Raw genomic sequence first — 27,644 nt, forward strand, 5'->3', positions numbered from 1 at the left:
AAAGAAAATAATTGAAAAATAAAGGTAATTTAATATTTTTTGTTTTGTTTTGTTTTGTTTGTTTATTTGTTTGTTTCATATCCGAAAAGGAGTGGGAAGAAGTAAAACTTATTTACTCCCACCCCTTATTCATAAATTATCTATCAAGTTATCTAGTCATTATAATATATACAGTAAGTTAATTTATGAGTTATTTAACTGGATTTATTCTAATATATTATTATATTTATATACATATAGATTTATTCTAACATATGATTACTAATCTTTATCTCTCTTTAAATACTAGAGTGTGGGAGATGATGTGGTAGTAGTAGTAGTAGTAGTAGCCTAGTATGCAAGTGTGTATTTTCAGTTTGTGTCAGAACCTTTGGTAGTAACAGTACTACAGAAAGTTATAGCAGTGGTGGTCCCAGTTGTACTAGTGACGGCAGTAGTATAGATAGTTGGAGTATTAGTACTAGTAAAGGTGGGGCACTACAAATACAGGTGGTGGAAGTAAAAGTATTAGTATAAGTCCAAGTGATAACCTGCTAGTATATCTGGTGGTGGTAGTATTAATACAGGTAGTTGTTGTAGTAGTTGTGATAGTACTATTAGTAGCAATACAGGTGTAAGTAGTATTAGTAGTATTTGTGCAGCCTGAATCGAGTGGACGTGATGCTGCTGCTGCGACACTAGAGGGAGCTGCTGACTCAGAGCAGCAGAACCACACAGACCTCACTGTTATTGTTACTGTGTGTGTGTGTGTGCTCATGTTTATTAATGTGTGTCAGCAGCTTCAGTGTGAGTCACTGATATACGACATACTAATCACACACATACAGTACGTTAAACTTCTATAAATAGATTAAATACCAATAGCAATGTTCACAGTGAGAGATGTAAAAACATTATCAGCTGTATATTTGTTTATTACCATTAAGATTTTGAATATGGGGGATTATATCAATCACAACAATTCAAATCCTGATTCTAATAAAGCATTTATCAAATATTTATACCCAGATAACAATACAATAATACAGTTTACAACAGGTAATCCACCAACCAGAAGGTCAGAGGTTCGATTCCTGGCTTCTCCATTCAGCAAGACAAAGTGTCGTTGGGCAAGACACTGAACCCACACTTGCCATCAGTGTGTCATTTACAAAAATGTAAAATTTACAACAGTATAAAGCGCTTTGAGTGGTGATAGAGACTAGAAACAATCTACATTATTCCTTGTAAATATTAACCATGTTGTTGATATATTGAATACATTTAATATTTTATTTATTGTAGCCTTTTAGTCAGGAAAAGAGACTCATGTCTCTTTCACGTCTATACTGTATTAATAGGAATTGAGCTAAAACAAAACAGCTCATTCTTGGACATTTTTATACACTACTCACAAAAAGTTAGGGAAGTTTGGCTTTTAGATTAAATTTCAGAATGCACCTAAAATGCACTATAACTTTTACAGGTGAACTTTATTTAACCTTTATTTAAACTTTTGAATGCACATGTCCAATTGTTCAGTGTTTCAGTCCTTTATTGAATAACATGCTGTTTTCTAAAGGTGTTTATCCACAAAAATCTTCTCTCCACCATGTTCAAATGTTGACATCATGAGACCAAGACAACACTTTGATCAAACTGATCAAGTTATTGTGACATTGAGATGTTTGTTGTGCTATAGCCACCACTGTTGTTAGCTTTTGTTTGAGATAAAGAAATGACCACTGCATCCTTCTACTTAAAAGGCTTTCATGGTAGAATATCACTGTAGCAGGAACTTTTTTATAGGGATATCATATTCTTGTCAAATATCCCTAACGTTTTGTGAGTAGTGTATTTATTAAATGTTTCTACACATGCAGACTGAGGAGCGTTGTGTAAAGTAACAACAACAAAAAAACAGCACACACGCCACTGTCTGATATTTCTGTTTATTTTCAATATACATTTCATTTGAAAAATATAAATTCTAAAATAAACAATTTCACCTGCTCTAAAAAGTCACAAAAAGTTATTAATCAAAACCAAAAAGAAACAAAAAAACAAACAAAAAAAGAAGTATCAGTATTGCGTATACGCTATAATTAACATTATTAACAGGTTGTTGTTGTTGTTTTGTTGTTTTTTTGATTTCCTGTTGCAGAGTTTTTGTCTGACATGCTCACACACAGTAATGACACACTTTTACACTAACAACTCCCCACATGACACAAGCCACACGTTCGGTCACACATGTTTCTACGTTCGGCTTCTGTTGACGGCTAAAAAAAAAAAAAAAAAAAAAAATTAAAGTGAATGAAAATAAAACCACTGACGTACAGAGTTTTCTGGGGCTGATGGACCTGGGACAAACGGACAGAAACTAATCCAACACACTGAGCTGTGATGGTTCAGTCAGAGCGACAGTTTTGGTTTTAAAGCCTACACATATAAATGCGACTTTATATGTACACTCGCTGGGGTCGCACAGTTTTGAGTTTGAAATCGAACCTGTGAGCTTCTTAGATTAAAAAATAATAAAATAAAATAAATCAAAGTGAGGAAGTGCTTCAGCGGTGGAGGTGGAGGGTGAAACGAGGGAGTTACTGGCCAATAATAAGAAGTTAACAAGCTGAGGAAGGAGCTTGTTTTGTTTCTGTACTGTATGTGCTCTGTGGTGGAACGATGTTTTAGATAAGATAAAATAAAAAATAATTCAAAAATCAAATCTGTCACATGATAAGGGTTTTACAGCATGTCGACTGGTCACTGGTTCATCCCCCCTGGTCATACTGGCCACGAATAAAGTCCCTTATTGGTGCAACGACAACACTCAAGACATCGGAGGATACCTAATGTTAATGTTATTATAGTTTGTTTCGCAATTTCACAACCCTAAGATATGAAGATATGAACTAGTTTTCACACACAAAAGATTTTATAACAGTTATATATTTTGATTCAGAAGTGAAAAATGTGCTCGCCAATCACATTGTCCTTTCAAAATAAGAGCACTCAAGCTTTATCCAGCCTTTAAAAAGAGAAATAAATAAACAGCAGGAATGTATATGAGTTACGATTTGATTAGTTAACGTTGAAATAAGTAAGTAAATCCAGGACAAAGATGCTCACATGGCTCATTCTCTGTGTTAGATTTTGTGCGGAACAATCACAGCATAACTGAACTTTTGAGAAATTGATTCATCAATATATTGTATATATTATAGTTTGTTTTTAACTTAGTTGACAAATCAATTCATCACCGCTTCCTGTTTCTAAATGACCTAAAATGTAATTATGTGTTTGTGTCCTGCTATAAATATCTGTAATAATCAATCTGTATCCCCCCATGTCTGACACTGCAAAGAGCTTTTGCTTTGCCAGGAGGAATAATCACAGTGAGCAGTACGAACATGTGAATATTTTCTCCTGATAGCTTTTGAGAAAAGAATAAAATTAAAATTAAAATAAATCCAAATCTGTCTTTTTTTTTTAAATACACAAAACAGAAAGAAACGTGTTTCCATTTTCACATCAGATAATTCCAACAGCAGCTGAGACAAAAGGAAATGAATCCAAATGTCCCGCTGCAGGGGAGCTTACATGGATTTGATTCCCTTCTTGTAAATTAAATCCCTTCTCATATTGTTACCACAAAAAGAAAAAAACATTTCCAGTCTGGATCAATCTCTTATAAGCCACTTAGGTAAAGCACAAGCAATTATATGATATGAACTCCTAATTAGAGTTTAAGTTTGGCTGAGGAAGATCGGATGATTATGTTTCGCTGAACTGGTTTTCTAACCCGAAAGAAAGAAAAAAAAATAACATGAGAAAAAAAAAGGTTACCAACAAACACACACACACAAACATAATCATTAAAAAAAGAAAAGAAAAGAAAAAAAAAGATAGACACGTTTGATTTAATTTAAACAAGTAACAAAAGTGAACACGTGAAAGAAAGATTCAGAAAATTAGAAAGAAAGAAAGTGAAACAATCAAAACTGCATCAAAAAGTGATGATAAAAATATTCATCTCATCTGCACATTACAAATATGCATTGTTAATTAACTGTTAATTTACTTTAAAATATCTATTTCGCACACATTTTTTTCCTTCACGAGCTATAATACAGTGAATCTCTTAAATCGTTTTCGTCCCCGCGAGCGCACGGAGAGAAAACATCGACCCCCCCCTCCCCCATCCCCCATCCATGCTGCGTCAAAAATCAACATGTTGCATTTGTTCATCATCATCATCATAAGCATTGAATCTAAAACAAGAGGTAGAGCTATAAAAACATAATTTTCCTGCTACAGGAAAATGTTATTAGAGTAATTTTCAATTGATATAAAAATTCAGACAGATGATATTTATTTATTTATTTATATATATATGTTTATATAAAAAGAGCAGAGCAGGGAGGGCACTCCATGCGTGGTCAGAGAGCTGCAGCGTCTTTTACTTGTGGAACGAGTTGCATAGAGGAATAAGAAGAATAGTGAGTAAGGAGTTACGATAAAGTGTGTTCGAGTCAGACACAAAGACTGTTCACTGTGAGAGGAAGAGAAATAGAAGAAGAGAGTGAGGAAAGAGGTGCTCTTCATTAATAGAAAGAAAGATTTATTCTCTGTATCTGATAAACTATGATTTTTTTTATTATCATTATTATTATCATTATTATTATCATTATTATTAGCCTGTTCCCTTTTTTCTTCCACATTTAAAATCACGGAGGAGATTCTTGAGTTAAAAAGAAGAATTTAAAGTCAGTAGAAGAGAGATAGAGTTGTGTTGTGTTTTGTGTTGTGTTGTGTTGTGTTGAGGGCGCTGCAGGTTTTGGCCCGACGTTGGTTCAGTGCTGCTCTACAGAGACGTTTCAGATCCTCTGCTCCTCCAGTAGAACGAATCTTCATCGTCTGGGTCCATGTCTATTCTAATCTGAGGCACAGGCTTCAGCGGACTCATCTCAGGGCTGAAACAAAAAAACACATTTACTGTTAGGATGGAGTGGTGTATAGATATAATCATAATTATCATAATATACGTATATACCGGTATAATGTCAATTATAACTAGAGAATGCATTTCCTGAAGGAAGTACGGGTGAAAGCTGAAAGCTGAATGAGCTGAATAAATTGTTGAAACTATGCTGAATTAAGTGAAGAAATTGTTGAATCAATGTCGAAAAGATGAAACAATATCTTAAGAGTAAAACTAAAACAAGAAGAAGAAGGAGGCTGTATGAAATGGTTGGAAATTACTTGAATTGTTGAAGATTAGTATGAAGAAATTGAAAGTCTGAAGTCTACTCAAATATATTTAAAACTGACAGCTTGAAAATGTTTTTGAACCATGACTAATATAGATTAAATTTATGAATGAACAATTGTGAAGAAGAACAAGTGAAGATTTGAAAATGGATTCACAAAAACAGTATAAAAATCTATTAATTAAAGCTAATTAATTAATAAATAATAGAATTAGAGACTCTTCAGTTTCCTTTTCCTTTCCTATTAGCTAATCCAGTGATTCACAAATTGTGAGCCATGAGCCCCCTAGTGGATCATAGAGACACTGCAGGTGGGAGGTCATTCATTTTTGACTAATCAAGTTTTCAGTGTTCAATTTTTAAATTTAAGCGTTTAATATTTAGATTTACAGGTGAAATGCATTATTCAAAAAGTCACGAGGACTGATTTTAAAAGAAAAGAGGGAGGTCCATGTCATTCTTCATTGATCTGGCTGTTTTATCTGATAAAATGTCAGAAAATAGTGAAAGATGTCCGTAGACGTGACATCATCAACGGTCCTCACGGTCGCTTCAGATTCTCACAAGATTTTTAACTTTTCTGCTTAAAAAATTGACTAAAACTATAATTTTTACATTACATTATTAGATTATAATGGTTAGACTGCTACTTACTAATGTTGAGTCGATATATTGACCCATTGATTGACTAATTACTGCAGCTGTACACGTTGAGTTTTGGTTTGTCTGCTGCAGAAAGAAGACCCCGTGGTTTTGATGTTTGATGGTTGCCGAGGTCATCTGAGCTCAAAGCAATTCGGCTTCAGTCTTAGTGGGACGGGATTAGTGTTTTTAGAGGGGAGGGTGGTGGTGTGTGTGTGTGTGTGTGTGTGTGTGTGTGTGTGTGTGTGTGTGTGTGTGTGTGCGTGCGTGCGTGCGTGCGTGCGTGCGTATTTGTGCATGGGGGGGGGGGCATAGTGTCATCACTACCAGAGCCAGTGTCACTGACTCTAACGTCCAAACCACTGAAACGAAGTATGTGTTTCTGAATAAATTTGAATTTTCCTGTCAGACAAGACAACATCTTTTCTCTATCAGCTCCTGGAGAAACTAAAAAAACAAAACGAACAAAAAAAACCATCTTTTTCCAAAAGAAATTGGCGACGCACTTTATTTCTAAATTAACCAAGTTCAAAAATGTTTTTATTTCTTTTGGAAAAAACTATTGCAACAAATCAAGACAAGGTGGAAATGCACTTACGTTTGAGTAAATGTATATTAGGTAGTTACTGTTCATTTAATTTTAGTATTTTTACATCTTTCTGTCCTGTTTTGGTCTTGCTTTATTATGTCGTCAGGTTTGTTCCTTCCTTTGTTTTCTGTTTGTCTGTTTTGGTCAGTGTATTGTCAGTGTATACAGTGTGTATGCTATTGCCTGTTTCCATTAAAGAAAAAAAACCCAAAAAACCCCATCTTTTATACTTGAAACAGCTGAAGGATTCTGGTTAAGAGCTCAGGGGCAGAATCACAGGAAGTGAAGCCGGAGCCCAGTGACGGAATAAAACGGTTGTTTGTTGACATCACAGATGTCCTCCTGTGATCACAGCTGCTTTTCACACATTGTCCCGAGCGCTTAGTAATCCTCTTTGGTCGTCACTGTTACGACAATCGAGGGGGTCACGCGGGGCGAGGAATGAAACGCGACCCCGGCGGATCCCGGGTCGCGATGAGCGGTCGTTGGGCTTGATGGAGGAACGTTAATCTCCTTGTTGAGCATCGGGAACAGTCGCTGTAAATATTTGCCCAATAAACGAGGCTCGTTCTGCCCCGTTGAGACCGATTGTTTCCTCTAAAGCTCGTTTCAGAGAAGCGCAGTGTGAGTCCGTCACGCAGAGGTAACGAGGTCAACACAGAAACAAAAGCTATTTCTAGACCAGTAATACTACCACAAATGTTTTTGTCTGAATGAATGAACTCTATATTACAACTGCACACTACTGATGATAAGTTTATCAATCATTTATAAAGAATTTGTTCTACATTGACATTAATTGGTATGTATTAGAAGATAATTTATAAATACCATGTATTAGTATGTAATTTATAAATACCATGTATTAGTATGTAATTTATATATACCAGACACCAGAACACTTTTTATTCTTGTTACTGATGGGTAACACTTTATAAGCATTAATAAATACTGAATTCTTCATTTATAACGCATGAATACTCATTACTATGTAGTTTATAAATACAGTTAGTGCTTATCAATGATGAGATAGTAGTTTATAAACTACATACTAATGACTATTCATGTGTTATAAATGATTAATTCAGTACTTAATGCTTAACTAATGCTTAATAGTGTGTACCCTAACCCTGCATTCGGTAATCGACTCGTCAGGGCTTCTGCATTAGTAGCAAGCGGCTGGAGGAGAGTGGGTGAGTTGTGTTTTTGTTTCTTTTCAGTAGAAATCAGGCAAAGCTAGCGGGTGTTTGATGCTTTGTATTATGGGCTGGGACCCTGTTTGTACTGGTGATGAAGTTTGGTGCTGTTCTGAGCATTATTTGTGGCTATAGGTGGCTTTTTTGATTGCGGAGTATTGCTATAGTGCGGTCTTTGCTGAAGTTGCTACAACTAGAGAAGCAGGCGGTCAGCAAACTTGATCTCTCGAGGGGGGGGGGGGGGGGGGGGGGGTCTTACTCGGTGTGGGGTTAAAGTTACGCTGGAATATTCCTTTAAGGACAAATATACTTTAATAACAATGCAATATCTATGTTTTTATGACTATTTTCTTATCTTGTCTTGTGTTATTATTACATGTCGTTATTATATGTTGTACCACGGTGGGGAAGCAACGTACATTTTGTTTATCTATCTATCTATCTATCTATCTATCTATCTATCTATCTATCTATCTATCTATCTATCTATCTATCTATCTATCTATCTATCTATCTATCTATCTATCTATCTATCTATCCTGTGCTCACCACTGGAAAAAAATGTTCAGTTTACCCACAGCTAAGCTAATTAGCCTAACTGACCTTTAAAGTTCAGACTTTACATTATATGTTAGCGAGTTAGCTCTGCTCCTGATCTTCTGCGACCTTTTGATTCCACGGCCATGAATAAAGTTAAAAAAGAAATCAGTCTGCACATCACACACACACACACACACATCTTACCTTAAGCAGTTGGCCTTATAGTAGCGAAGCTGCTCAGCACGATGTGTGGCGGTCAAGGAATGAAGTGGACTTGTCTCCTGAGGAAGAGGAAGAAAAAGAAGAGAAATATTAATTCATTAAAGTCTGTTTTTACAGCATTGTTGTGAAGCTTCACCAGGCAAACAGACACAGTATAAAACGACAAATGAAAAAGAAAACAGACAAAAGGAGGAAGGAAGCTCAGAAGAAAGATTATTAAAGGGATAGTTCAACATTTTGGCAAATTGGCCCATTGCCATAATTGCTATAGTCATAGCAGTAGGTTCATTACCTTTAATTGTAGGTGTAAGCTATTTTTAGTACAGCGGAGCGCAGCAGCAGGCTGCTCAGAGCTACGCTATGGAGGCTAAGGGAATTTCTTGGTTTCCCTCATCAAACTCATCAAATACAAAATCCCAAAACTCCACAGCGCTTTTGTAGACAAGTTGTGAGCTGCACAACCACCACGCTATGAGATAATGACGGAACGATACGAAACGGAGCCGTTTTCGAGGTAAATTCATACAAAACCGCTGATGCGCGTTGCGTTCAGGGACAGTTTTTCAGCAAGCAGTCTCCGTATTTACCCTGTATTTACCTCGAAAACGGCTCCGTTTCGTATCGTTCCGTCATTATCTCATAGCGTGGTGGTTATGCAGGTCACAACTTGTCTACAAAAGCGCTGTGGAGTTTTGGGATGTTGAATTTGATGAGTTTAATGAGGGAAACCAAGAAATTCCATTAGCCTCCATAGCGTAGCTCTGAGCAGCCAGCTGCTGCGCTCCGCCGTACTGAAAATAGCTTACACCTACAATTAAAGGTAATGAACCTACTGCTATGACTATAGCGATTATGGCAATGGGCCAATTTGCCAAAATGTTGAACTATCCCTTTAAGATGAAATATCAGGTGCATCAACGACTTTTGGAAATCAACCAAAAGCTGTGAGATCACAACAACATGTAAAAAAGAAGCAAATTCAAACCATCAAACCAGAAACTGAAGAGAAAAAAGATTCAGAGAAAAAAACAAACTGACACGAGGAGAAAAAAAAAGTAAAAACTAGAGGAAAGAAAAGAAAAAGAAAGAAGTTAGATCCGTGCAGGAACTGGAAAATGTCATGAAGGACGTTCAGAAAGAAAAACAAGAAGGTGTTAGAAACATGCAAAGTGAGAGACACACATGCAGCAGAGTTATCGGAGAGTCAGGCAGGAGGAAGAGGAAGAGGAGGAGGAGGAAGATGAGGAGGATGAAGAGTTGTCCTCCAGCTCTGCAGGTGGGCGGAGTCTACTCACTGTCACAGGCCTTATCACCTAAGAAAGGCTCCTGCTCCATCATGTCCATGGGGATTTTAATGCTGGGAACATTCTCATTGTAAGGATAGTCAGACTGTTGGAGAGAGGACACACACACACACACACACACACACACACACACACACACACACACACACACACACACACACACACACAGTGGGAACCCAATGAGGTACGGTGGAGTGTACAGTACGTATGGTGCCTTTATGGAATAGGATACTACGTAGGATTAAATCGTAACAGGATTGCAAGAAAAATCTCTGAGTGACATATATGACATCTTGCTGAGAGCTGGATATGAAGACCGTTATTATAACAAAGAGAAAGGTAGAGATTAACGTATTAAAATAAATTATTTTCCAACAAAGTAAAGATAGATGGGCATTAGATACTTGGGGTAAACCAAAGCTGCGTACTTAAAGCAGATATCAGCTTCACGGCCGTTTCGGCTAATGCAGGCTTTTGAAACCGTAAGTTACAGCTTCAAGTCACAACTACGACTTGGTAGCGTTCCAGGTAACCCGTAGCTCGTGTTTTTACCATCCTGTTGTCTGTGAAAGTTCCCTATAACGGCCACTCGTAACTTCCGACCCGTGAACTCGTACCAGATCGAACTGGTATGACTTCACAGGAAGGAAAAACACAAAGTACGAGTTTCTTTGAACGCACCATGAGTTAGCAGCCCCCGCCCTTGTCAGGCATCAATTGGTCCTCGTGCTACGTCACCACATTCACGCGCATCCCTTGGCTGCACACACAGCCCTTCATGCCGTTCTCTCTCCTCATTGGATAACACTTGTATCCCACAAGGAAAATTTTCTCCTCGGGTTACAGCAGAGCAGAGTGACGGAGAGACTCGTGTTTAGGCTGAAATACTTCATGTAAGTGATTGCTGACGGAAAATAGGACTATTTAGGACTTATATTAACAAAAACATTCCACTGATATCTGCTTTAACTGTGAAATAAAACAGGTATTTGGCCCAGAAAATTATGTTTCGTATAATTTGTCTAAAAAGAAAAGATCCCTGTGTGCTCAATTATTCTTGGCCTTCATATTGAGACAGGCGGATATGTTGGCACAGCAGGAGACGATAGAATTTGTAACTTATGTGACATCCAAGAGGTGGAGAATGAAAGTCATTTTGTGTTTTACTGTCCTTTCTATGACTTTATAACGACAAAAATTGTTTAGTAAGGTTAGATCCAAATAACGAATGTGTGTGGTTGGACGATGCTGAGAAGCTAAAACATATTTTTCAGTTGAATATATTTGCATTTTCTTTATTTCTTGAAAAGGCCTGGGCAACGAGACGAAGAGCGATATACAGAGGTTAAAGGCTCTAGAGACTGTGTTATAGTTTGGCTGATAAAGACCAATGTTTTTATTTCTTTTGGAAAAAACTATCTCAACAAATCAAGATAAATGGTGGAAATGCATGCAACAAAAAATGGGAAAAACTTACGTTTGAGTAAATGTATATTAAGTAGTTACTGTTCACTTAATTTTAGTAGTTTTACATCTTTCTGTCCTGTTTTGGTCTTGTTTTATTATGTCGTCAGTTTGTTCTACCCCAAAGAACCCATCTTTTATACTTGAAACAGCTGAAGGATTCTGGTTAAGAGCTCAGGGGCTGAATCACAGGAAGTGAAGCCGGAGCCCAATGAGTTACGAGTTAGTGTGGCATGGAGGATCAACCCTGAAAACAACAAGTCTTCACACTGCAAAAACTCAAAATCTTATTTCTTGTAAAAATGTCTAATTTCTAGTCAAAACTAAACTCTGTAAGACTCATCACCTAAAAATGAACTTGTTTTCAGATAATTTTCATTTCTTTCAAACTAATTTTCACTTGAAAAAAAGTAGAAAAATCTGCCAGTGAAAGCAGCTTTTTTGTGCTTGTAATAAGAAAGAAAAACTTGACCCACTATCAGATTTTTCTACTTATTTCAAGTGAAAAAACAAGCTACTTTTTAAATGTGATGAGTCTTATTAAGAGATTTGTTTTGACTAGAAATGAGACAGTTTGACAAGAAATATGACAAATATTCTTGGAAAGATTTTGAGTTTTTGCAGTGCAGCTCTGACTGAATAAAAAAACAACTTTCCCTGGACAAAAACACAGAGACATGAACTGGAGAGAGAGAGAGAGAAAGAGAGAGAGAGAGAGAGAGAGAGAGAGAGAGAGAGAGAGAGAGAGAGAGAGAGAGAGAGAGAGAGGGAGAGAGAGCTGATCCACAGACGCAGTGAACCTGAACAGACACAAAGGAGGAGAGTCTGGCAGCAGCTTTGACCCACGTGCCATCAGACAACTGAGCTCTAACAGCGACTGACTGCGTCATAATGAGCTACTGATTCTCAATGGAGACGACATATCCATTATAGATTCACTCATTACACACACACACACACACACACATACCTGTGACTCAATGAACCCCTGTGGACCCATTAGACCAAACACAATCTGGACTAAAACTGTTTATAATCATCCTCAAGACATCTGGACCTGAAGAGCTACAAGTGATACAACATTAAAAAAAAAAACGATGGAGGGTCTGTTTTTGAAAAGATGGGAAAGATGGATTAGATATGTCACTCCGATTCGTCCATCGTTTGTCTAGTACCAGGTCTTATATCCATTTCCTTTCGTCATCTATGTTTTTTCTGTGTCAACCCATATGCATCAGTATTTTCATTTATTTATTTTTTTCTCCTCTAGTATAACAGATGTGCACCCCAGCATTCTTGTTCTAAATTTTTGTATTTTATTATTTTCATCTTTTGTGTGATTGAGGGAGGACAAATCATCCCTATCTGTATTGTCAATGGAATCGTGGATGTATTATATTACTGAGCTATTCAGATGTAATTTACAGATGAATGGATGAGATTGGTGAAGTGATATGTAAATGAACATGTGAACCATGAAAATCACAATAAAAAAAGAATTGAAAAAAACAAAACAAAACAGAAAACGATGGATCAATAATCCTTGACTTCCCGTTATACCCCTACTAGCTACTGGAAAGCTACAGGCTGTCTCCAAACAGGTAGAGAAGACCGTTGGCCACAGCAAGTGGGGCTTTTGAGATAGAAAGGCTATCTTGGACTCAAATGGAAGCTTATGAATCAAGGACATTTTCTATATACATGTTAAGCATAGATATTCTCCATAAAGTGGTGAAAAATAATAATTTTCATGAGAATTTGTCAGGCGAACAGTACTTTTTTTTTTGTCTTTTTTGGGATGTTGAGGGTGATAACTTAAAATCGAGTTGCAACAAACCCCAGAATCTTTTTTTCATGCCTCCCCCTATGTGTCAAGATACTCTCTGCCAAATTTTATAGTTGTATGACTATTTATGCCATTGTAGTACCTAAATATTTGCATTTACATCATTTCGCCAGCAAAATGACCCAAGAAAGGGGTTTTGGCCCCATGTAGCTTTCCAGCAGCTAGTTGACCGGGTCGTCCACCCAGGTTTTAATCCTTGAAGTACCTAGATATCATTTCTGGTGTCAAACCTTTTACAACGCTCCGTGTCCATTTTTTTTGCTTTGCCCCCTGGGTATTAGTGAAATAAACAACATTAAAGAACTGAAGACAGGAAGTTGAACATGCTGCTGGGGGCGAGGACGGGTCAGGACGGTGAGGTCCAGACACTTGAGGAAGGAGCGGAGACATGAAAAACTAGAAAATAAAAATAAAAAAGTCAGGAAGACGCGTCGTCACTTACGTCTTCAGCGTCGCTGTCGATGCTGCCCCGCTTCTTCTTCTTGTCGTCCTCCTTCTTCTTCTTGTCCTTCTCCGGGATGACGTCGTCCAGGTAGCTGAGGTCGTGCTGGGAGAACATGTAGTCCATCGCCTTCCTGACGGCCACCAGGGCCAGGATCTGGAGACGGAGGAGGGGGAGGAGCGAGAGGAACAGGTCAGAGACAGAGACAGAGACACAGTCCAGACCCGATGTTTTACTGAGTCGCTTTATTATAACCCTCCTGCTGTTCTCCTGGGGCAAGGAAGGAAGGAAGGAAGGAAGGATAAAGGGAAAGAAGGAAGGAAGGACGAAGGGAAAGAAAGAAGGAAGGAAGGACAAAGTGAAAGAAGGAAGGAAGGAAGGAAGGACGAAGGGAAAGAAAGAAGAAAGGAAGGCAGGAAGGATAATGGGATAGAAGGAAGGAAGGAAGGAAGGAAGGAAGGAAGGAAGGAAGGAAGGAAGGAAGGAAGGATAAAGGGATAGAAGGAAGGAAGGAAGGAAGGAAGGAAGGACGAAGGGAAGGAAAGAAGAAAGGACAAAGGGAAAGAAGGAAGGAAGGATAAAGGGATAGAAGGAAGGACAAAGGGAAAGAAGGAAGGAAGGAAGGACAAAGGGGAAGAAGGAAGGAAGGAAGGATAAAGGGATAGAAGGAAGGAAGGACGAAGGGAAAGAAAGAAGGAAGGACAAAGGGAAAGAAGGAAGGAAGGATAAAGGGATAGAAGGAAGGACAAAGGGAAAGAAGGAAGGAAGGAAGGACGAAGGGTAAGAAGGAAGGAAGGAAGGAAGGACAAAGGGAAAGAAGGAAGGAAGGAAGGACAAAGGGAAGGAAGGAAGGAAGGACGAAGGGTAAGAAGGAAGGAAGGAAGGAAGGAAGGAAGGAAGGAAGGAAGGAAGGAAGGAAGGAAGGAAGGAAGGAAGGAAGGAAGGAAGGAAGGAAGGAAGGACAAAGGGAAAGAAGGAAGGAAGGGAGGACAAAGGGAAAGAAGGAAGGAAGGGAGGACAAAGGGAACAATGGGAGGAAAGAAGGAAGGAAAGATAGATGGACGGAGGTAACAGATTGGGTCAAAAAAGAAGGAAGAAGTAAGGACGAAGGGAAAGAAGGAAGGGAGAAAGGAAGGAAGGACAAAGGGAAAGAAGGAAGGAAGGAAGGAAGGACAAAGGGAAAGAAAGAAGGAAGGAAGTAAGGAAGGAAGGAAGGAAGGACGAAGGGAAAGAAAGAAGGAAGGAAGGCAGGAAGGATGAAGGGAAAGAAGGAAGAAAGGAAGGAAGGAAGGAAGGAAGGAAGGAAGGAAGGAAGGAAGGAAGGAAGGAAGGAAGGAAGGAAGGAAGGAAGGAAGGAAGGAAGGAAGGAAGGAAGGAAGGACAAAGGGAACAATGGGAGGAAAGAAGGAAGGGAAAAAGGAAGGAAAGATAGATGGAGGGAGGGAACCAGGTCAACTGGATCAAAAGAGGAAGGAAGGGAGAAAGGAAGGAAAGAAGAAAGGAAGGAAGGACAAAGGGAAAGAAGGAAGGAAGGAAGGAAGGACAAAGGGAAAGAAGGAAGGAAGGAAGGAAGGAAGGGAGGACAAAGGGAAAGAAGGAAGGAAGGAAGGAAGGAAGGACAAAGGGAAAGAAGGAAGGAAGGAAGGCAGGAAGGACGAAGGGAAAGAAAGAAGGAAGGGAGGGAAAAGGGAACAATGGGAGGAAAGAAGGAAGGTAAAAAGGAAGGAAAGATAGATGGACGGAGGGAACAGATTGGGTCGAAAAAGAAGGAAGAAGTAAGGACGAAGGGAAAGAAGGAAGGGAGGGAGGGAGGCAAAAAGGATTGTGGAAAGAAGGAAGGGAAAGGGAAGGAAAGAAAGATGGAGGGAGGGAACAGACCAGGTCACCTGGATCAAAAGAGGAAGGAAGAAGAAGTAAGGACGCAGGGAAGGAAGGAAGGAAAGAAGCAAGGGAAAAAGGATTGTGGAAAGAAGGAAAGGAGAAAGGAAGGAAAGAAGGAAGGATGGAGGAAGTGAACAGAAAGACAACAGGAGGGTTAAAGCCACTGTAATATTTAAATAAATAAATAAAATAATAATAATAAAAAAAGCTGGAAGAGAGTGAGGGTAAATAAATTTCCAAGTTCAAAAAGTTTCAAGTCAAGTTTCAATTTAGTAGAAAAAAAGTTGGAGATTCTTTGAAATTTAAAATCACAAATTTTAGAGAAAAAAAAACTTAAATTTGCAGGAAAAACTGTGGTAAATGTAAGAAAAATAAACTAATTTGTGAGGGAAAAAAACACAATTTTATGAGAAAAAAAGACGATAAAAGAGAAAACTCAAACGTGCAAGAATGAGAAAAATAAAAAATCACAAATTTGCACAAAAAAAAGCTGAAATCAATCAATAATCAGCCTCAGTAGATTATTGATATCTAACGCAGCCTATTGATGGATTTGATTTGAGTGACATCTGGGTGTCGTCGTCGTTGTCTCTCACCATGACGGGGAAGACGATGGCGGCCACGGTGGACTTGAGGATCCAGAGCATGGCCAGGCAGACGATCTGCAGGAAGGTGAAGAGGTGAACCTTCCTCAGCGGGACGTGGCGCAGGTAGACCAGGTCGGGCTGGTGCTTCGCCGGCATCAGCAGCAGCTTCAGGCGGTCCATGAACTGCAGGTAAAACACACACACACACACACACACACACACATTGGATTTGTATCGATCGTTCTATACGTAACTTAGCTCACTTTTATCAACAGGACAATTTAAAACCGTAACTACATCTTATTTTACCGACTCATTAGGCTGTTTCGCTTTTTCATTAGCACTTCTTGTCTCTGTTTTCATCTGATATCCATAGATACATCTGTCTGTTTTATTTTTTGTAACTGAGAATTACCATCGTTGGTATTACATCTGCCACTGTTGCCACTTTCATGTTTTATCTTTATTATTACTTTATTTATTATTATCAATACTATGAATAACCATGCTGCTATAAGCACTTTGCACTTTGTCCACTACACATACAGTTTGTACTGATACCACACATACAGTATATGACAATCAACATCTTGCTGCTATAAGCACTTTGCCTACTTCATACATGTTGTTGTCTAAATGTTGTCCATTGTCAATCTGTATCTGTTTATGCTTCATCTTTGTATAATAGCTTGTATTCTGTGTATTTTATTACTTTTATGTTATGTGTAGGGACTACAGATGGTGAAAAAAAATGAAAAGATGGTTGCACCAGATTTAGTGCAACCATCTTTTCATTTTTTTTCCTTTAAATGATTAATGTAATTGCACATTGTCCCTTATTAAACTAATAAACTAAACTAAACTGCTCCTGCTTTTAACTACACTTGTGTTTCAATTTATCCTTGTCACCTTTAACTTCCGGTATTCTGTTCTGCTTTTGTATGTTTCAAATGTCTGTGTTCTGTCCTTATATGTTTTGTGTTTCACCTCGGCTATATTGTAAATTACTGTAGGTTACTCCTCAATATACTGTATCTCAGAGTTTAAATAAAGGTTATGAAATGAAATTAAATGAAAGTCGTATTTACCTGAACTCCGTTGAGGGAGGCGACTCCCATGTACAGGAAGACTCCATACAACACCGGCATGGGGATGAACTGGGCCAAACAGCAGAGAAATGTAAACTTATCAACACATCCTCCATAAAACAACAGTGTGTTTTTATTTACTCCTATTCATTTATATAAATTTATTCATTCCACTGTTGCCAGATTTTGAGTTTTCTTAAATTCTTCTTAAAATGTATTCAGTTAAAAACAGCACATGTTCATGGACATGTAGTGTAATATGAACATACTGTACCAGACTTCCAATTTGTGATATTTGAGTAAAAATATGTGTATCATGTAAATAAATCATGCAATTAATCCTTTGTTTTCATTATTCTGAATGTCTATGCCATTATGTAACCAAATAATATACTGTACTAGCTACTGTACTGTAGGTACAATAGTGCATACAAAATAATTAACCCAAATAACTTCAGATAAGACCAAAACCAGATTTCCATATAATAGTTTACATTTTCCATGCTTTTCCAGACCTGGAAATGTATAAAATCAAATTCCATACTTTTCCATACTTGCGTAGGAAGGAGGATAATTACAGGTGAGTGTTTAAAAGAAAGAGACATGATGTAATTTAACTGTTGTCCTGTAACACAAGACTTTCTTGTGAAAAAAAATACAAAAATACAAAAATTGTTTGTATAGTAAAATTTAAAGTAAAGTTGAAGGTTAATGAGTTAATTTACACCCAGGGTTGTGGACAGACTTATCTTCATGAGCAAAATGTTTGTGTTTTGTTTTGTAGCTCAACTTTTTGAACTGTTTTTCTGTTAATGTGTTTGATTCAATTATTTTAAATTGAGGGATACTAAACTAAGGGACAAAGTTTCTGAGGACACGTGTAAGACGAGAAGATGATTTACCTTTAAGATGGGAGACATGAAAACTGACAGTCCTGTCAGGATGAACACAAACACACCAGTGACTCTCTGTTCTCTGCAGGAAACATGAGACAGAAAAAAAAAAACACATTTTATCACAAGAACCAAACAATGTGACTTTTTTTTTTACTTTTACCTTCAACTGTTGAGTCACAGAAAATAATAAAAGGTGATTATTGGAGTGGGATCAGTCACGTGTCACTGGGCCTGAGGTTTACAGCGTCTCTGTTAGTTCAGCTTACAGCTGACACATCAGGAGGCTTCACCACGACAACAACAAAAACCTCTGAAAACAGGAAGAGACGCCTCCGCACCAAGACAGACACAACCTGACAAAACAGTTTCATATCGATAATCACACACACATTATTACTTATTTATTGATCCAGGAGATTAAAACTGAATTATGGTATAGCATTAAATACTGAATTCATCATTTATAACACGTGAATACGCATTAGTATGTAGTTTATAAACACAGTTAAAAATGTTTTACTCTATCATTGATAAACACTAACTGTATTTATAAATGAAGAATTCAGTATTTATTAATGCTTAACTAATGCTTAATAGTGTGTACTTATTATAAAGTGTTACCATAATGGGACGACAAGATGTTCAACACCAGACCTGTCGGACTAAGAATCACACATCCACAGTGGAAAATGTCTTCACTCACCAACTGATCAGGTTTTTACACTTAAAGGACAATTCCGGGCAAATTCAACTCGAGGGTGTATTTTCCTAACATTTTAGGTCTAAAAGAAGGAATCTGAAGATTTTCAGTTTAATTGCTCCTGTTTTGCGGTAGTTGTGTCGGTCCCCCGCATCGCCACAGCAGCGATGAATGGGAGCAGATGGAAGTTCTGCTGCTTAGGCTGTTTACATCCCTCAAAACCGCAATTTTTTAAGACGAGAAATTTGTTTTAGACGGGAAGGCGCATCAGCGGTTTTGCATGAATTTACCTCTACAACAACTTCATCTGGTAAAGTTCTGTTATTATCTCATAGCGTGGTGAATGTGCAGGTCACAACTTGTCCACCAGAGCGTTTTGGAGTTGTTGAATTGTGTATTTGATGAGTTTGATGAGGGAAACCAAGAAATCCCATGAGCCTCCGTAGTGTAGCTCTGAGCAGCTCACAGCTCTGCTCCGCCGTTCTAAAAACAGCTTGCACCGACAATTAAAGGTAACGAACCTACTGCTATGACTATAGGGTTTATGGCAATGGGCCAATTTGCCAAAATGTTGAACTATCCCTTGTAAGTAGAGTAGAGTAAAGTAAACTTAACTTTATTAGTGGTTATTTTTCTCGTGCTATAGTCATTTGCTTCACATGAAATAATATAAAACATCACAGAAACACAAACAATCATCATCATTAATTCTGTTTGAGTCCGAAGGTTCTTGTTTTTGTGTTTTTGACATGTTGCACTCACTTGCATTGGGTTTTGTTCACCAAATTACATGATCATAACTGTAACTAAACTGCAGCAACAGGTTCCCACATCCTCCACAGATAGGGTGTAACGAACGACATACAGCGATCATCAACCGTTAATTAATTAATTAATTAATTTCTGTTTCTCTGGACCTCACCTCACACCCAGGAACTTGGGCTGCTCTCCGGGAGCCGACGTCTCCGTCTCCATCTTCAGACTGTCGATGTGGGCGATGGAGATGACGGTGGCGGCCACGTACCACGGCAGACCCATGAAGGAGCAGACCACCAGCAGCACCGCCACCCAGAACAGGTCCAGATGGTAACCGGCCCCTTTCTGATGGTGCAGAGACAGAGAGACAAAAAACAGCACAGAGGAGGTCAAGACGAGGTCCTGTTTGTCCTGAGAGGCCGTAAACAGCTCTTACAGTTACATGGTTTAATAATCAGACACTATACAACCTAGAATAATAACACTTCCTCCTCTGATTTAGAGAGTTAAAGGATATTTCTGCTCAATTTCAGCCTGTTATATGTAGCAGAAATGTGATTATTGTGTCTCTGTGGCTGTAGAGACGAAGGGAAACAGACACAGAGTCAGAGCAGCATCGAGCCTCCTGCTGCTTCACTAATAATAAACACATGAGTCGCTTCAAACTCTGTGTTCCTCACTCACATCCTTGTGTTTTAGTTCCTTCTGCACAGAAACATGTGAGTCTGACAAGAAGTAAACACAGTGATAAACACCTGCACCTGCTAGTTAGTTAGTTAGTTAGTTAGTTAGTTAGTTGCCAGAGGATCTGAGGAGAGTTACAAACATTGACACTTTCAAACGTAGGCTAAAAACCCATCAATCCTCTAATCTGGCTTTTATGTTATAGTCTCATAGTTATTTTATTCTATTCTAGTTTTACAGTCTTCTATTTTATTACTTTCTTCTCTCTTATTGTTATCTATCTATTATTATATTACATTTTTATTTTTTATATATTTTACAGTGTTGTGTTTTTATCTTTTACTATTGCTATATTTTATTGTTGTTTTTAATCTTAATGCATTAGTCTCGTCATTCTTCTTGTTTCACTTCTTATATATACACTTTTTCAATCAAAATGTAAAGCACTCTAAACTGCATTTATTTGCTTTGAAAGGTGCTATATAAATAAAATTTGATTGACTGATTGAGTTAGGTAGTTAGAGTTACATCCTAACTCAGTGGCTCTCAAACTTTTCCAACTTTCACTGGATCCCTATATTCATTCACTGTTGCCAATAAAGTTATATATATATATGTTTTTACCTCTCCTCATGAAATGATTGTGACAATGTGATTTATTCCTGGTAGATAAAGTTATATCTTCTCAAAAACTTTTCTTCCAAAAATCACTGTGAAAGTTAAACCACAACTAACCTTTGCACAACAGTGCATAAAAATAAAGTTGGGGGTATTGAACAATATGATTGAGGGCTTTGTGACTACACGTGGGGTCATGAACAGATGATGCAGCTAAACTAGTAAAAAAAAATCAAGTGCTCACAGAAGTTAAAGCAGAAGTGAGTGATCCGGTCGTTTTCGCTAATGCTGCGTTCCAGGCAGGCTTTTGAAATCATAAATTACAGCTTCAAGTCACAACTTACGACTTTGTAGCGTTCCAGGCAACCCACTCGTGTTTTTTCGACCTGTTTTACCAGTGAAAGTCACTATAACGGCCACTCGTAACTTCCGACCCGTGAAATCGTACCAGTACGTCTTTTTGTACAGTCTATGTACCAGATCGAACTGGTACGACTTCACAGGTTGGAAAAAAACGAGTTTCCTTGAACGCACCATAGCAGTCCTCGTCCCTACGTCACCACATTCACGGCGTCCCTTGGCTGCACACACAGCCCTGCATGCCGTTCTCTCTCCTCATTGGATAAAAACTGTAGGATACGAGAAAAGTTTTCTCCTCGGCTCAGAGCAGAGCAGAGTGACCGACAGACCCGTGTTTCGGTCCAAACACTCTATGTAAGTGATTGCTGTCGGAAGATATAACTATTTAAGACTTATATTAACACAAATATATCACTTACTTCTGCTTTAATGAATAAACTCCAGGGAAATACCAAAAACTCCTGAACAGTCAACGTAGACAGAAGGAGGGAAGTCCCTGGGATTCCCACAGGTTCTCCCACACAGAGCCAACCACAGCATCAAACCTTAAAATCTATTATCTCCCTATTATTCCTGTAAATGTAAAACATCTCAACCTTCCTCTCCCTAACAAATCACTGTGATCACTTCCTGTTTCCACGTGGACCCTGAAGTTCTCCTTCTCGTTTTTTAACAGTGGCAGAGCTTTTAACCGTTTTTTCTTTTAGTTTCAAGACATTTAAACTAAACTATATTTAGACTTTTTTTCCCCACCCAAATTAAACCAGAAACACTTTGTCAAACCTCTTCTCTTCACCGTCCTAACGAGTCGGGATCTATATTAAGACAATTAATGTGATAGACAGAGTGTGAAAGTTATATTTTAATCTGCCTTTCCTGTTCATGCTGCCAGTTATTTTAGACTTGGCTGTTACTTGTACTGTACGAGACGACGTTCCTGTGATGGTGAAGATGATGATTAACGTCTCACGTCTCCTCTGTCGCATGTTAAAAAGAGGTCGCCGCTCGACCTCAGCAGCGGCCGCGAACATTTCAAGTGGCCGCTTGTTGAACTAAACTGTGTTCAGTCACTCTCCTGAAACATCTCTCACTTCCCCGAGAAGGAATGACGGCCATATTTAGCTACAGGGTGAAGGAAGCCAGTGTTCCTGCTCAGGCTGCTCATAAATCAGGTGTGAGGGAGGAGGAGGAGGAGGAGGTGGAGGAGGAGGAGGAGGAGGAGGAGGCGGAGGAGGAGGAGGAAGAAGGAGGAGGAGGGAGGGCTCACTCTCCTGCTTCAATGAAAACTTCTAGTCTCTGGTCATGTTGTGACAGCAGCCAGATGTTGGAAGAAGTGCAACATCTGGTGCAGAAACAGAAACCCTGTTGCTGCTTCATTCACATGCAGCAAGTCAATCCTTAAAGTCCCCCTAAAGAGGCATATTAAAATTTGTAAAAAGCTATGCTATGACTATTTTTTGATTAAAATTGCTTCCCCACAAAAAAGTAGTTTAAAAGAACTCCCAAATAGGCAAAAAACACGTCTACTACTCCCTCATTGAAAAATCCAGATTCTATGAATATTCATGAGTATGCAAATACATCATGACTCGCGCCCACCGTGTTGCTAAGTAATGGAGGTGCGCGTTAGCGGGGGCAGGGGAAACGGAGGAGTGAAGTCAAAACACGAGATTTACACCGGGATTCGGACCCAGGTCTCCCGCATCCAAGGCAGCGACTTAAACTCTGGGCCACGGCAATTTATGATAAAATGTTTGAACATCTAGCTGTGTAAATTGATCACATCACAGTGAACAACAAATGAGATGCAAAACAAATTCAACGGGATTGGTTGCTAGGGATTGTGACGTATTAATCCCGACTATTTGCTGAAAAACTGAATCCAACTTTTTCAGACTCTGGCTTTGAAACTGCATTTTCAAATCATCTAAAATGCTCAGTTGTGGCTGCATTAGCGACTTTGCTGCTGAAATGTCTTGTAGCAGAACCCAAACACTACATTGACATGTTAATAATTTCCTAAAGTCAATTTTAAATTTAAATTGAATGGATTTATAAACGCTTTATAATTAGGTTATTCATTCTTGTAATACTTTATAAATGATTAAAAAAAATCAATCACTGGTCCAGACTCATTATTTGGCAAGATCAAGCTTATTACCTTATTCATCTTTCTACTGTTTATCCTTAATAAAAGGAGTTTTATTGTGAAGTGTAAAACACATTTAATATATAATAATTATTTATAAATGATTAATTACTACTCCTTTTAGTTAAAGCTCAGTTTAACAATTATCTATTATCGTAACTCATTTATTAATCAGTGGTTAATTCAGTACAGAGAAATGTGTTCACTATTTGTCAGCTTTTATTTGATGTGTTTTAACAGCTGATAAACGATACATTAAGTCTTTACAGGCCAGTTCTAAACGGTTTTATTGTAACGTCACGTGGTGCTGTTTGGTGTGGTTTTACCTTCAGCTTGTGCTCCTTCCTGTTGACGATGACGGCAGTGATCTGCTGGTCCATGAACACCAGGATGGTGACGAGCAGGGCAGGAAGAGCCGACGCCAGGTAAACCCACCAGGGGTTTCCTCCGAACGGCGGCACGAACCAACCGCGGAGTGGACTCGTTGGCTGCGAGGAAGAAAAGTTTGATTATTAGACAATGATTTTTTTGTGTGTGTTGTTTTTCTCCAAAGCCACTTGGAGGACGGACGATCTATTATTAAATAATGACCTTTTAAAAGTACAGTAGGTGTTGTGTCATTAAGACAGATAGGTCATTCTGTGAGCTTCTTTGAATGGTATAAAATAACAGAGCAGTGTGTGAGTGGGTGTGTTGACCTGCAGCTGTTTACATTTTAATTGGATTGAATTATTTGCTTTGTTTCTTAATAACTTGTGAAAACCGGCAGATTACAGAAGATTATTCTTTAAGATTTTAAGTTTTGTTTGGTCGATTAATGAAATAAACATATTATATAGACAAAAATCATTAAAAAAAAACGACCTTCAGGACTTATTTAAACATGATTTCTGAAGACAGACATCAAAAGTAAAAAGCCCCTGTGTGACTGTGACTCTCACCTTGAATTCAGTTGGCACGATGAGTTTCGGGGTATCGACTCCTACAAGCATGTCCACTCCAACGAAGATGAGGATGGCCAGGATGATGGCGAAGTCACTGATGAGCTTCCTCACCTGGGCGACGGAGAAAAAAACACAAAACACAAAACACAAATGCTCAGGGATGCACCATAACTCTTTATTTTTTATTATACACAACTGAGGTTAAGAGCAACTAAGATGTAGTGACTAGAGATGAATTTAATATATTGGTCGAGCCAAAAGCAGAAAAATCTATTTGTGGCGGAAATAATTTCTTCGTAAATGTGTAAACGAATAAGTGAATGTATGGGAAACACTGTTGTTGTAATCACAACAAAAGCAATAATTATAATTGGCTCTAGTTTTGTCATTATCGGACTTATTTCTGTATTTTTTTTAATACAAATCAATATTTCATGCTGCAAACTCATATTTTATGCTCTGTTTTAGTCTAGTTTTTATTTTATTATATTTTTTCTTCTTTTTTTTCCTGTACTTTCTTTTATTCTTTTTCTTGTTTTTAATTGTTTGTTTAATGTTTCCAATTTTTACTATTTGGGGTTTTATTTTATTTTCATGTTTTTTTTTCCATTTCCAATTCTTACTGTTGAATAGAAAAAGAAGAAAAAAAGGAAGAAAAAGTAGAAAAAGAAAAAGTTTTGACTCACTCTTTTAAAGTCTTTTAAACCAATCCATAGCAATAAAGGCTTTTTAACTGTTCATAGAGAGTGCCTTGGATATTTCTTCTTTTTCTACCAGCATTTGCCCCGTCCAAAGAAAAGATTTTTTGAGTCCAGGAAGCGCTCCTACACTGTAACTTGATCTTACTGTTTTGTTTTTACAGGGTTTATACAGGAATCTTGAAGTTCATTTTAATACCTTTTTAAGACTTTTTCAAGACCTTCTCAATATTTTTTAATACCTCACCACAACTTCAAGCTGTAACCATTTACATCAGTGACACTTTTAATGTACTAACAGGTTTAGTTTGTGATAAAGACTAAAGACCACTAGATACAACAGAATTCAAAATAGGCTAGGATAATAAATCAAAGACAAATTTTATCAAAAAACAAAACAAAAAAACATTGCGCCACTCAAAAAACAAAAACATACAATCTTCTTTTCTTTTTTATGTACCGGTTCATCTTTGGTTTTTAATAAAATGAATAAATTCACACACAATGTTTTTTAGGACTCAAACTCTTGGACAGCTACTTCAGAAAAATACCTTCAATATTTAAGACTTTATAATGCCGTGAAAAGACTTTTTAATACTTTTTAAGGGTCTTAATTTTCCCAAAATTGATTTATCACCTTTTAATACTTTTCAAGACCCCGCTGACACCCTGTTTTAAGCGCATTGAGTTGCCCCTTGGTATGAAATGCGCTATATAAATAAAAGCTGCCTTGCCTTGCCTATAGTTATCGTGCATCTCTACACAGAGGCTTTCGCTGTAATAATCTGCCGTCCCCACATAAACAGGTTGGGAGACATTTGGAAACCTAATTTGTTTTCTTTCCGGGTGACTGGTTGGGTTAAATCGTCTCAGCGTGGTTTTCAAGGAGGCGAGCGGTGACTCACAGTGGTGGGGAAGAACTGGCTGGTCTTGAACTTCTTCAGACACATGGAGCAGGTGTAGGTGCCAAAGAACAGGATGAAGGACATGAGGGTGATGTCGGGGACGAACTCGCACGCCTTCCCCACCAGCTCGCCTTTGTACTTCAAGCAGTCCGTCCTGGTGAGCGACGACCACGTGGCGTTCATGGGCTGCGTGGAGAGAAACAAAACAGAGAAAGTGTCGACTCGTGAGTGTAAAAAGAACCAGGTACTGATGCAAACGAAGCTCCAACAAAGAAGCTTGGGAAAAAGACTGTTAGACACTCAATAAATTCAAGACAGCAACTCATTAAATTTAAAGTTATCTACAGGTTACATTACTCTTGTACTAAACTTCACTCTTTCTACAACCCGCTTGAAGTGCAAATCAGCTGAAGGGACCTTGAGCTGCCATCTCTTTGGGGTTTGTCCCAAATTAAACTTTTATTTTCAAATACTTTTCTGAGGTATATACTGTAAGTGCAATATTCCTCCAGATCCACGCACTGCAACTTTAGGTGGCTCTTGAAACCTTTCTATGCTCACCAATGTGCACCGTAAAACTCTACAATATGGTATGGTCTAGGCATGTGCATGGTTAACCTAGGATTTAAAAAGTGGCATGTTAGAGCACACGCTTGCCGAAAAACTGCCCCCGATGGGAACGTGCATCAGCAGTTTTGCATGAATTTACCTCCAGAACAACTCTGTCTGGTAACGTTCTGTTCTGGTAACGTTCCATTATTATCTCATAGCGTGGTGAATGTGCAGGTCACAACTTGTCCACCAGAGCGTTTTGGAGTTGTTGGATTGTGTATTTGATGAGTTTGATGAGGGAAACCAAGAAATCCCATGAGCCTCCGTAGCGTAGCTCTGAGCAGCTCACGGATCTGCTCCACCGTTCTAAAAATAGCTTGCACCGACAATTAAAGGTAACGAACCTACTGCTATGACTATAGGGATTATGGCAATGGGCCAATTTGCCAAAATGTTTTCCCCTTTCCCTTTAAGGGCTGAGCGAGAGCCATGGCAGAATGCATTACATTGCATTGATTGTACATTGTACTTTTTAATGTATATGACGAATAAATTAAACTTGAACCCCACCATTTCATTGATAGATTTTTATTTCTGTGTACCTTTCCTTTTATACATGTAAATATACAGTATCATACACAACAATATACCCTCAATCTATTTTACTGTATACATACAGTACAGTATATATAATGTATTTATTTTATCTTTAAAGGACGTTACTCCTGAATCTGTCGCCTGTAAAAAATTGGATTTGAATGTTTATGTAAGCCAAATGTATGTTTGTTGCTTGTTTCTTCTCTTAAAAAGTTAATTAACATATATTAAAAATAAAAAAGCAGCTGCATTACATCTCAAAAGAGATAAAGACAAAGCAGCTCACAGAGTCACGGTAACCTCCGAATGGAAACACGTCTGTTTATCTTTTATCACACCATCCACTTTTCCTTGTGACACTGTGGAACTCACAAACGCAACACAACTGTCTTTTCCAATCTTTATCTCGCCACTCGGCGTTTGTCGTCACATCTGTGACGCAGCAGCAGCACAGAGACAAAAAAAGAGAAAAGAGTCCTTCAATGAGTAAAAAAAACAGTGGAAACACAGAGTTCACCGCTGCCACTCTGCTGTGTCGGAGCTGAGGCAGCAGACAGGACACGACCCATAAATAACAACAACAACAAGTCTGTGTTCAGGACTCAGAACAAACAGGTTCAAACAGGAAGAAGCAGAACTCACCAGATCAGTGTTGTTCCAAAACCAGACTGAAGTTCCCTCTAACGGATCTCCAACGATGTCCGTGCTGTTCTCTGCACACACACACACACA

At 38.2% G+C, this 27,644-nt stretch overlaps 1 protein-coding gene across 1 annotated transcript in view; it reads right to left on the minus strand.

The window, feature by feature from the left end:
* Positions 1–4,846: 4,846 nt before the first annotated feature.
* The window catches only part of slc4a4a (solute carrier family 4 member 4a), a gene marked incomplete at both ends in the record, with an annotated part of 76,587 nt that continues 53,789 nt past the window's right edge, over positions 4,847–27,644 (minus strand). Inside the window, 10 exons of the mRNA XM_083979517.1 lie at positions 4,847–4,955; positions 8,424–8,500; positions 13,498–13,653; positions 15,975–16,148; positions 17,054–17,122; positions 17,956–18,028; positions 19,572–19,750; positions 23,543–23,704; positions 24,158–24,271; positions 25,764–25,984. Coding sequence (XP_083835643.1) covers positions 4,847–4,955; positions 8,424–8,500; positions 13,498–13,653; positions 15,975–16,148; positions 17,054–17,122; positions 17,956–18,028; positions 19,572–19,750; positions 23,543–23,704; positions 24,158–24,271; positions 25,764–25,984 — 1,334 coding nt within the window. The remainder of the gene's footprint in view (positions 4,956–8,423; positions 8,501–13,497; positions 13,654–15,974; positions 16,149–17,053; positions 17,123–17,955; positions 18,029–19,571; positions 19,751–23,542; positions 23,705–24,157; positions 24,272–25,763; positions 25,985–27,644) is intronic.

Source organism: Trachurus trachurus (assembly GCF_905171665.1).
Source record: "Trachurus trachurus genome assembly, chromosome: 9".
NCBI lineage: Eukaryota > Metazoa > Chordata > Actinopteri > Carangiformes > Carangidae > Trachurus > Trachurus trachurus.